This window comes from Cyprinus carpio, chromosome B15 (genome assembly GCF_018340385.1).
Source record: "Cyprinus carpio isolate SPL01 chromosome B15, ASM1834038v1, whole genome shotgun sequence".
Lineage (NCBI taxonomy): Eukaryota > Metazoa > Chordata > Actinopteri > Cypriniformes > Cyprinidae > Cyprinus > Cyprinus carpio.
The window spans coordinates 22797557-22809855 of NC_056611.1; the positions used below are offsets into that span (position 1 = coordinate 22797557).

Sequence of the window (12299 nt, forward strand, 5' to 3'; positions counted from 1 at the left end):
AACATTGTGAATATCATCAGTTTGCGTTAATGTCCCATCAGCCTGCACCATCTAAAGTTTCATGACAGAACTTGGTATTTGTTTTGTGATAAGATTGAAAGTCACACTGTTGTATGCATGTATATGTACTGTACACTATATTATGCAAATATGTTAAATATATATTTTTACAGCATATTTTAAATGTGAAAAATAATTGTAACTTTGAAGAATTAATAATTTTACTATTGTTTTACACATACAAAACTAAGCTTGTCAAACTACAAAACAACTATAAAATAACTAATATATATAAATAACTATAAAAGCCTAGCCTGAGGTATATATATATATATATATATATATATATATATATATATATATATATATATATATATACAGTACAGGTCAAAAGTTTGGAAACATTACTATTTGTAATGTTTTTGAAAGAAGTTTCTTCTGCTCATCAAGCCTGCATTTATTTGATCAAAAATACAGAAAAAAAATGTAATATTGTGATATATTATTACAATTTAAAATAATTGTTTTTAAATTAATCTACTTTAAATTTATCATTTATTTCTGTGATGCAAAGCTGAATTTTTTAAGGATCATTATCACATGATCCTTTAGAAATCATTCTAATATGATGATTCATTATCAAAGTTGTAAACAGTTCTGCTGCTTAATATTTTTTTCAGAACATGTGATACATTTTAGGATACTTTGATGAATAAAAAGTAAAAAAAAAAAAAAAAAAGAAGCTATGTTTTTAAAATATAAATATTTTGTAATAACAATATACTGTTCTTTTGGTCAGTTATTTGGGGTCAGTAATTTTTTTTCTTTCTTTTTTTTAAATAAAATCAATACTTTTATTCAGCAAGGATGTGTTAAATTGATAAAAAGTGATAGTAAAGAAAATTTATATTATTAGAATTTTTATTTTGAATAAATGCAGTTCTTTTTAACCTTTTATTCATCAAATATATTAGACAGCAGAACTGTTTCCAACACTCATAATAAATCAGAATATTAGAATGATTTCTAAATGATCATGTGACACTGAAGGCTGGAGTAATGATGCTGAAAATTCAGCTTTGCATCACAGGAATAAATTATTTTTTTAAAGTATATTCAAATAGAAAACTATTATTTTAAGTTGTAATAATATTTCACAATATTACTGTTTCTTTTTTCTGTATTTTTGATCAAATAAATGCAGGCTTGATGAGCAGAAGAGACTTCTTTCAAAAACATTAAAAATAGTAATGTTTCCAAACTTTTGACCTGTACTGTATATATATATATATATACACACACACACACACACACACACACACACACACACACACACACACACACAGTATTATATTAATGTGCAGCTTTAATTAACGCTTCATGTCAGGTGGTTCTTGGCCTCCACGTCATGCATTTAAAATCCTTTAATGCACGGCAAGCCATTGATTATCCCTTACCTACCTCATATATAGCCCCTGATCCAACTAGGTCAGTACAAAAATCCTAATTGTTGAGCCCTGAATACACTCACATCTCATGTATTTCCATATAATCGTGTTTCAGTGTGTGTGATATGGATTTGTCCTATGTAATGGACTCATACAGCCTGGCTTCTGTCAGACACTCCGGACATATGTGAAAATGTATGAAAGTAAGCATGTCTGAATGACGTTAAATGAAATGTCTAGCCTCCCCTTCATATCATATCATGTCATATCTCCTTCCTGTCTGAGGCCTGATGTCTTTTCAGGAATGTGTCTAGACAACTTGACATTTTATGGAAAACCCACACACGTTTTTAAAGTCATCTCTGCATGTATTGTGTCATTTTCAAATCTTTTCTCTCTCTCTCAGTGTGTCCTCAGGGCAGGTTCGGCCTGAACTGTTCTCAGATGTGCACATGTTCTGGAGATCAGTACAGCTGTCACCACGTCACTGGGAAATGCACATGTTCACCTGGATACTATGGCAACCGCTGTCATCTGAGTAAGACATACAGTATTCTGCAGATAACAATCTGATATAGGTATTTATATTGATATCTGAAAATTGATATCTAGGTTGTATTCACAACCATGAACCCAACATAATATACCTGTTTTCATAGTTGTTCAATCAGACCAAAAAATCATCTACAATTGAGCTTACAGACAATGGTTATATAATCATACACGTTACCATTTAAAAGTTTTATTTGTAAGAAATAAAAACTTTTATTTATGAAGGACACATTAAATGAGTCAAAAGTGAGAGTAAAGACATTTAAATTTGTATAAAAGTTTTCAAATAAATGCTGTTCTTTTTTGAATTATATTAGAATGATTTCTGAAGACTGGAGTAATGATGCTCAAAATTCAGCTTTGAATCGCAGGAATAAATTACATTTTAAAATATATTCAGATAGAAAACAGCTCATTTAAACTGTAATAATATTTCACAATATTACTGTTTTTACCTTATTTTTTAATATAAGAGCATTTTAAAAATATTACAAATTTGACAGACTTCAAACTTTTGGACAGTAGTGTATCTGTGTGTTATGTAGTTCTATATGATTACAATTTATATATTTATGCATTGCTTTATAAATGTGCTCAAATAAAAAAAAAAAAAATATATATATATATCACAGGATGTCGAGAGGGCACCTATGGCCCATACTGTAAGAAGAGGTGTAGATGTGCCAATGGAGGCCAATGTGACTTCAGGACTGGCTCTTGCATCTGTCAGCCGGGATACTTGGGACCCAACTGCAGCACCAGTAAGATCCTGATAATCAATCATGGACATGTTAATTTTCAGACAGACATCTTTGTCCATGGTTATAATCTTGCTGCTTTTAAGCATCACAGGAAGGTGTAAAAATGTTAAATGCATATTGAGACTGCTGTTGCATTCTACTTTTTCTAGCTAGTAACATTAGTTTTTTTTCTGTCTTTTTCTTTCAGGTTGTCCCACAGGTCGCTATGGGAGAGACTGTGCTCAGGTGTGTTTGTGTGGAGAGGAAGGACAGTGCCACCCAGAGACTGGGAGGTGTAACTGCGCACAGGGTAGAACGGGACCTTCCTGTGAACAAGGTATATAGCTCTATGGATAGCAGTGGTATTTTAGTATTATTTATATAATTATTATTGTATATATTTTTTATTTGAATTACACTTTATTTTTGTTTTTTATCATTTTTAGTTGTCGAAGCAAAATTTCTAATTTTTCATTTTAATTTTAAGTAATCATTTCTATTTTTTTCATCTAATATTAGTATTTAATTTTATTCCACTTTAATTTCAATAAATGAAAATAAATAAAGTTATATTTAACAATAACAATACTTGTGGGAAGCTGTGCTCAACTTTTTTCTTTTTCCTTTCTCTTATTTGCCTTTTTTCCCACTTATTTTGCCAACTTTTCCAACCTCAGTCATTCATTTTTTATTTTTTGTGCCTTCACTCATCCATGGGCCCTCCCTCCCAAATATACAACATTAACATCTTCATCTTGTTAGGATGTGGAACCCGTAAGTGTTATGATGACTTCATAAGCAAAACAACATGGAAATACATCACGTCTCACAGCCCTGCACTTGAAGGGACTATTTGCCCTCCTCCTGATTCTCTCTCAGGGCTTATTTACAATATTTAGTTAACAAATTTCTCCAGTTTCCTGCGTGAGGGAATTTGATCGCAGCGCCCCTTTTCCTGGAGAACAGAAGCGAGAGATCAGATTCCTAATCTTCGTGTTTCATCACTCATCAGTGGGAATGGAACGGGACTTTCCAGGAGGGATTTTCTTAGCCTCCTCGAAAACGCCAGCTCGGAGCGTCTCACAGACGTGCCACTGCTTATGTTCCCTGTGTTTAATGTTTACAGATGACTATAAGTAGCTGGTTCTCTATGTTCCGTGTCGGCGGATCTGCTGGCGAGGAAACAAATAAATAAGCAAGCGAATCAAAGCGATTGGCTTATTGTTTTCCCAATCTAAATTACCCAAAGAAACATGATTGCTCTTTTGCTGCGCTGCCAAATCAGACCCACTTTGCCATTGCACTAATGATCTAGAGCTTAAGTAAACTTGTGTGTGTGTTTGTGCACGTGTGTGTGGCTGTTTGTGATCGAGCGCTCGCATGTGTGGCAAGCTCTTTAAATGCACTTTGAGGGATGAGAGGGCCTGTGCTAATTGTAGTAATTGAGGAATTCAGAGTTTATTTGAAAATAATGCCATCTGTGCTCTTGTTGTTACTGGAAGTTTCCGTCTGGCGCAGGACATAGTTAATAGATAAAACAATGAGGTGTTTTGCTTGAGGGAAGGTCTGCTGAATGTTTGTCCTGCAACAGTGTAACAATGAACACACATCCTGATATAAAAAACAAAAAACAGCACCATCTTAATGACTATTTTGATGGAGTTGCAATTATAAGCATAGAATTAACATGTGATTCATATTTCATAGAATGTCTGTAGAGTTTCTGTTGTCTAGATGTGGAATATGTGATATTATGATATGTATATGATTAAAGGAATAAATTAATTTAAGTGAGGATCATATCTGAGGCTGCTTTACTGAATTTGACACAGCATGTTGGCCAGAGGTATAAATCCATAACAAAGGTGCACCAAGCAGTGATGAATTTAACTTTAGTTATAATAGATGACATGTCGAAATAAATGAAAAAAAGCATAAAATTCACAAAATACAACCCAACCCCACCACAATATTTCACAATATTACTGTTTTTACTTTTTTTTTATCAAATAAATGCAGCCTTGGTGAGCATAACAGACTTCTTTCAAAAACATTAATACATCTTACCAACTCCAAACATTTTATAATAGGGCTTTTCTTTACTTACGAACATGAACTGTTGTCGATTGTGCATTTTTTCGGTCATGCACTGTAGCTCAGGATAAAATTAAATAAATTCACTAAGCTCACCAGGCCAAAACTTTTTTTTCTGTACGAAATAAGTATGGTTTCAGGCTAAAATGAGATATCCAGTGGAAATTAAGTGTTGACAGTATAATTTAGTGCTGGATGAGGATTAATCAGTGCTTGGTAAACCATCCTCATGTGGTCCAAATTGAAGACAGATCCATGCGCCTCGCTGAATCACAGAGTGTACAGATACAGCCAAGTCATCCAGTTGTTTCACAAATTGCTACATGATGAAACAAAACAACACTTCTCATATTTATGCACAGATATTAAGCATTTGTGTTATGACAAATTATTGCTGTTAAATGTGTAATTGTCCTCTGTGCAGTATGTCCTAGGGGGCGCTATGGAGCGCAATGTCGGCATTTCTGTACGTGTGCGAATGGAGGCGTGTGTGACCTTGTGAATGGGACATGTAGATGTGGCCTGGGCTGGACCGGGCAGCACTGTGAAAAAGGTAAATAAATACACAAATACACAGTAAACAGTTTGGTTAGTTAATATCCATGGTATTGCATCCTAACATAACCAGGAATTAAATTAATACTTTAAACTGTTTATGAGTACTTTTTATTGTCTATGCATTAAATATAAATCAAATGATTATAAATTCACCTGATTGTTTTTTTTGTGTGTCCACGCAATAGTTTGTGTCCCAGGTCGGTATGGTGTGAACTGTGAGCAGCAGTGTGTGTGTCAGAATAATGGTACATGCGATCGCTTTACGGGATGCTGCTCTTGTCCGTCTGGATACTACGGTCCCGCCTGCCAACACCGTGAGTGACAGACTTATCTTCACTGTTAGAATGAATCATTTTTCCTGCACTTGCAGAAATCTGTTATTATAAGATATGATATGAAATGATTCAATATCTCAGGATGCCCCGCTGGCTTTTTCGGTGAGCTCTGTGCTCAATCATGTGACTGTAAACATGGGCACCTGTGTGATCACGTGACCGGACAGTGCGTGTGCCCTCCAGGTTATCAGGGTGACAAGTGTGAAAAACGTAAGTAATCTTTAACGTCATCATTATGAAATTATAGTGGATAGTAAGATTTTGACTCTACTAAAGCATAAAAATACCATAATATGTTTGCAGATATTTAAGAAACATGCTAAGTTAACATACTTGCTTATCTGAAAAACAATGCTACAGTCAGTAATTCTTCTTTAAAAATGTGCGTTCTGGCCCGGAATGTCGGTCTCTGTTTTGGTTTGTGAAACCTGCCCACTGCCAGTTTACCCAATTGTATTTCAGCACCCCGGGTTGCCAGTTGATGAAAAACACAGCGTATTTCATTTCATTAATCATCAAGTGCGCTTGTTCCTGTTGGTGACGTCAATCTGGCAACCTGCGTGTGCATCAAGAGGGGCCGGTCGAAAAAAAACCTCTCCGATATTTTGAATTTGGACTGCAATACCTAGATCAACCACTCGGTGTCAATCCTACATACAGCACCTTTAAGCGGAACACAAAGATGAATTTTTGTTCTGATCACTTTTCTCAATATAATGGAAATGAAAACCACAATGAAAGTATCATATAACTATATTCCAAGTTGTCTGAATTTATACAACATAGTTGACAGACTGCAGTTGTCATTATTCAGTGAAAATCTTGACATTCATTCTAATTCTCATTCTTGCATGTTCACGAGTCTCTTTTCTGAAGAAATAATTATTTTGAGTCAAATCTTTTAAATGAATCAGTTGATCACAAGTTCACAAAACCAGCCTGAATGATTCATTCACAAATTGACTTACTGATTCACTTAAGTCATTGATATTTCATTGAATTGATATTTCATGAATTAAATCAGGTCTGTTTATCATGCAGAGCTACTGTATAACTTAAGATGATGTATGATGGATTTCTTTACATTTGTGTCACAACAAAAGTGAAAAGCTTAAAAGCTTGAAAGCACACTGGACTGCAGTGAGAGTATGAATATGTCAGTTTGATGGCATGTTTGACTGTGTGTATAACAGGTTGTGATGATGGACGTTTTGGACGTGATTGTGCAGAACTCTGTGATTGTGATGGAGCGCCCTGTGATCCGACCACTGGACGGTGTCTCTGTCCATCTGGAAAGACAGGAGAACGCTGCGAGAAAGGTGCACACAAACACACCTTATGCATCTTACGCAAACTCTCATAAACCTTTATTCAAACTTTCAAACCTTCGTCTTCTCTCTCAGTTTGTGATGGCAGGTTTTATGGTCCAGGGTGTTCTTTCCGGTGTCAGTGTGGACACGGAGGCCAGTGTGACCAGCGCACAGGTCACTGCTCATGTCCCCTCACCTGGATGGGACCCACCTGTGAGGAAGGTGAGGGTTTGTATGTGTGTGGGCTAAATGTGATGAAATATAATTAACTCTAAAAATTACGGTTGTTGAATTGACATAGTAATTCAATAATTAAAGGAGCATAGCAATAATAATAATTCATACATACATATTATTATATGAATGAATTACATTGCAATGAATTACATACATACTGTATTATTATATCATTTAATCAACACAATTAATCATGTCCCTTAGTCCACATGTAAATTCATAATTTCTCATCATGTAATTGATAGAAATATTGAAATAAAACAAAAATATTTTTGTTCTAAAATTTTCCCCAGAAGTTAAATCTGATAGGGCTGTTAATTTAATATGTAAATGAATTAATATAAATAAATAAAAAAGGTGTGTATATAAATAATATTAATATTTTTAATAATAATATTAATTATTATTATTAGTAGTATAATTATAAAAACCATATAAATTAATACAATTAATCATGACCCTTAGTCCATATGTAAATGGATCATTTCATATCATGTATTCAATTAAAATGAAAATAAATTATATTATTTTCTCAAAAATGTCTTCAGAATCTGATAAAACATCCTCCAATATAAAAATGAATGCTGTTCATTTAACATGTTAATTCAATAAACAGATTAAACATACAAACAATAATAATAGTAATACATACATATTATTATTAATTATTATATAATTAATTAATGCAGATAATCATGCCCATATTTAAATTCATAATTTCTCATCATGTATTTAAAATATTTAAATAAATTACATAATAATTTTTTTTTAGACTAAAATGACAAAAATTTAGGGTTATGGTTTGGCTTAATCTGTAGAGCTAATGTATAATAATTAACTGTAAATAAAGACAGTACATGTGTATGGTATGTCTTTGTTTAGCTTTTAGTAAAAGTGTGTGTGAGTCAGCTGTATGGTCTCATGCGGTTTCTTTCACTTTCTTTAATCTCTCACCATCTCAACATCTTTCTCTCCCCAAATTCTACTTCTCTCTTTATTCTTGTCAGTCACGACACAAACCCGAGCGTTTGAGCTCAAAGCGTTAGTGAGAGTGTGTGACAGCCTCAGTGTGAGTGTGTGTGATGGGCCCCTGAGCTGTTTAGGGCCTCCTGTCTGTCTGTGTAACGGCGCCTCTCTCTGACAGTTATTTTAAGTGAATCACAGCAGGACACTTCACAATGTGTGTGAGCTTTGTGAATGAGTGTATGTGAGTGTGTGTGAGTGTGTCACAGTGGAATTACTGTACATGGCCCATCCACGCAAATGGATGCTGCACACTGGTGGTGGTTGAGGAGAGACCCCCCCCCACCATGATTGTAAAGCACTTCGGGTGTACAACAATACACAAAGCGCTATAGAAATGCATCATTCATTCATTCATTCATTCATTCATTCATTCATTCATTCATTCATTCAAGCAATCTCTAAACCTGTACATCCCCTAAAAATACAAATAGTTCTTTATCTTATTTTGTTCTCATCTTAACTTCCTCTTATTACTTTTCTTGTTTATTGCACTTATTTTATACTATAAAACATATTTTATGTAGGACTTAAGTTGATCTGCACAATCTGGGATCAATCAGCCATACTTATTGAAGGATGAAATATCAGTGAAAAATACAGAAATAAATAAATATGGAAAGAAAAAAGGTACATAAATATATGTAGGAATACAGAAATAAATAAATGTAATAATAAATATATTTCATATATTATTCATATTACTAATTTAATTAATGAATACATTTATGATTAAATTCTATGGAAATTAAATTAAAGTAGTTTCTTTATTGAATCACTTATTTATCATCATTTATTTATTAATTCATTCATGTACAACAAACATATTTATTTATCATTAACATATCCTTAACATATTTATTATTCACTTTTTTTTGTGAAATATACTTTTTTTTATTAATTTATCATTCACATTTCTCATTTCAACTGATGTAAGAAATGAGGGTTTTAAAGTTTATACATTTTAAAATGGAGTACACACAGAAGAATGTTTGGGGCCCTATGAAATCCATTTTATGTTTCCCAAATTACTTTTTTTTTTTTTTTTTTTTTTTAATTCGGCTTTTGTCCTTTTGAATTTTTCTGCACTCTGTTTTAATTGTCAAATAAAATTTTAGTAATCAAAGAACATATATAATTATTTCAAATCATTAATATTATACAATTTAACAATTTATTAACATTTTTATTTATTTATTTATTTTAATGGATTCTATGTTAATGGTTTAATTCAAATTTAATAATCAAAAAGATCACCTAATCAAATGAAAAATATATATATATACGTATGTATGTATGTATGTATGTATGTATGTATGTATGTTTAAAACAATAATATGGCCCTGTGTTTTCTCAGAAATTCTGAGTGGTGTATTCAAATTTTTCTGGTAATCAAAAGAGGGCATAAAACATTAAAATTAAAATAATCAACAATTATTAAAATAATTGAAAAAAATAAGTAAATTCTTTGAATTCATTTTTAGCAAACAAAAAGGTTTACTGTTAAAATTATATAATTATTATTATTACATCGAGAGGTACATTCTACTGTACAAAATTTATATATTTCGGTCACAATTTCTTCAAGTTAAACAAAACTTTTTTTTTATGGGTTTCTGTGTAGACCTTTTAGTTTTGGTAAAATGCATATGAAGTGACTCTCAGAGAAGCTTTGGAGATTATGTTCATGTGTTCATGTATTCATAAACTGAGACAGCAGAGGATGAAAACCCCGCAAGCATCGCACGCTCTTCAGTATGGGTAGTAAAAGAAATGTAATATTCACAGACACTAGTTCATATTGCAATCTGATTTAAGTGTACAGACCTACTGTTGATTTCATTTATCCAAAATTTCCCAAATTCTGTGACATTCCGTGTCATACAGTAAATTCCATTTTTAGAAATGAATTCCGTGGTTCTGTCAGAATTTTCTGTTGGTTCTGTTATATATATTATATATATTATTATCAACAATAATTTTACTGTGCAAAAATAATTATGGCTGAAATGGCTCTACTGCATTCAGTGCCTTTAGCTGTGACAATATTCACAATATAGTATATCCTCTTGTAACTTATTACTTAAAAAAAAAAAACAACAACTGTGATGCAAAAGATATCAAAGCCAGTCAATACGTTACAATAATCTCTCTATCTCTGTCTTTCTCTTAGGTGTTTCTGTAAATCATGTGTCTTCCAAATTACAGAAGAGGCGACGGCGTATTTCTCACTCCTAGTCCTGATACAGAGACCCCAAACACACACACACACACACACACACACACACACACACACACACACACACACACACACACACACACACACACACACACACACACACACACACTCCTGACACACTAGCAGAAGATGAGTGGCAATGAGTGGTGACTGAGTGTGTGAGGATGTATGTGACTTGTTATTATGGGTTTTTCCCCCAGACGAGCAAGCCACAGGAGAATTAGTACGAGGAAGCAATACCGAAAAACACAGACACACACAAACATCCCCTCTGGATGCACACTAGACCACTGATAGGCTGTCATTGAGAGTGTGAGTATATGTGTATCTTTGGTGGAGGGACACATTGTGGCTATGACCGAGTGACTAATGTGAATATAACACACAACATGGTGGAACAGTTCAATGTGACTTAAAAACGCTTGTTTTGTGTGCATGTTTGTGCATAAACTCGCTGTTTCATATAAGTCCCACATCAGACAGACAAACCAAACCATCCGATCCAAACGCCCACCGAGCCACAAAGCCAGACCGAACTTCTCTATTACAGGATCAGAGTGAAGCCTCAACCGCTCATTTCTATAATACATACCACAAATACACCACCAAAGTGGCACATCAGAATACAGCAACACTCAGTGGCGTTTATGCCTTCCATACATGCCATACACAGTCTAAAATGTACCTTGTAAACGTACACCAACACTAAATTTAACATTTTTTTTTATGACAATATCTATAAAGTCCTCTTTTATGGTACTTTTATGTTTTTTTTAAGTAATATGTAGCATGAATCTAAAGCGTTTGTGCTATAGATATCCTATTTAAATCCGTCTGGTTGGCTTGTGTGAGAGTGATGTATGTCTTGCGATGCGATTCCTGTGACAGCCTGACTGTAAATATTCACAGTATTGTTACCCATCATTGTGCCATCTGAGGTAAATTGTTAAAGTGGAGCTGTCTTACAGGATTTAGAAACAATCTGATGATTGTAAACTGAACAGACAGTTCCTCCAAAAGACGTCTTTACATGCCAAACAATCCTAATCTTTATAAATTACAGTGCTTTGCACTCACTCAACAGTCTTTTACTGTAAAAAATGCTGTAAAGTGTTTCGTTCCTCTGTTCTTCTTTTGTTCCTCTCAGGATGTTGTCAAAGTGCAAAGTTTAATTTCGCTGTACAGTGAAAATATGTATTGGTGCTTAAACTTTTAATTAAATGTTTGTACAGAAAACATTTCATTTTTTTTTATTGTTTTTTGTTTTTGTTTGTTTTAACTGTACTGTAAAGCTTTCGCTGTTTATTATATTATGTTTGTTTTATTTCCCAGTAAAAATATCTAAACATTCTTAAATGAAGATATACTTGAGAAGTAAAATGACTAAGATATATTGTATTCTTGTATTTGTCTTGTCCGGTGAAAAAATATAAATTTAAAAACTTTAAATCCAGGGCAAAATCTGTCAGTAGGGTGGAAAAGTTAATCTTTCCCCTTTAATGTTTTTTAATTTATTTTTTTATTATTAAAATTAAAAGAGTTTTTGCTTAAATAGGAACAAATGTGCAAATAAGGTGAGAAAAATAGTCTTGATTTTCCCTTTGAATTAAGATTATTAATTTGAAAAAAAAAAAAACAGTGTTTGTAATGTTTCTGAAAAATGTAGAAAATTAGGGAAAAAATGCCAATAGGGTGATTTTATTAATTAAAATTAATGTTTGTAATAGTTTTTGAAAAAATTATAAGAATTAAGAGATTTTGCT

General features: G+C 33.0%; 1 protein-coding gene across 2 annotated transcripts in view; it reads left to right on the forward strand.

The window, feature by feature from the left end:
* Nucleotides 1-11271, forward strand: part of megf6 (multiple EGF like domains 6) — a 50472-nt gene extending 39201 nt beyond the window's left edge. For both annotated transcript variants that reach the window (XM_042739870.1, XM_042739871.1), the window contains 9 exons: nucleotides 1855-1986; nucleotides 2633-2761; nucleotides 2949-3077; nucleotides 5259-5387; nucleotides 5578-5706; nucleotides 5809-5937; nucleotides 6921-7046; nucleotides 7131-7259; nucleotides 10471-11271. In XM_042739870.1, coding sequence (XP_042595804.1) covers nucleotides 1855-1986; nucleotides 2633-2761; nucleotides 2949-3077; nucleotides 5259-5387; nucleotides 5578-5706; nucleotides 5809-5937; nucleotides 6921-7046; nucleotides 7131-7259; nucleotides 10471-10535 — 1097 coding nt within the window. In that variant the 3' untranslated portion in view covers nucleotides 10536-11271. The remainder of the gene's footprint in view (nucleotides 1-1854; nucleotides 1987-2632; nucleotides 2762-2948; nucleotides 3078-5258; nucleotides 5388-5577; nucleotides 5707-5808; nucleotides 5938-6920; nucleotides 7047-7130; nucleotides 7260-10470) is intronic.
* Nucleotides 11272-12299: the final 1028 nt, after the last annotated feature.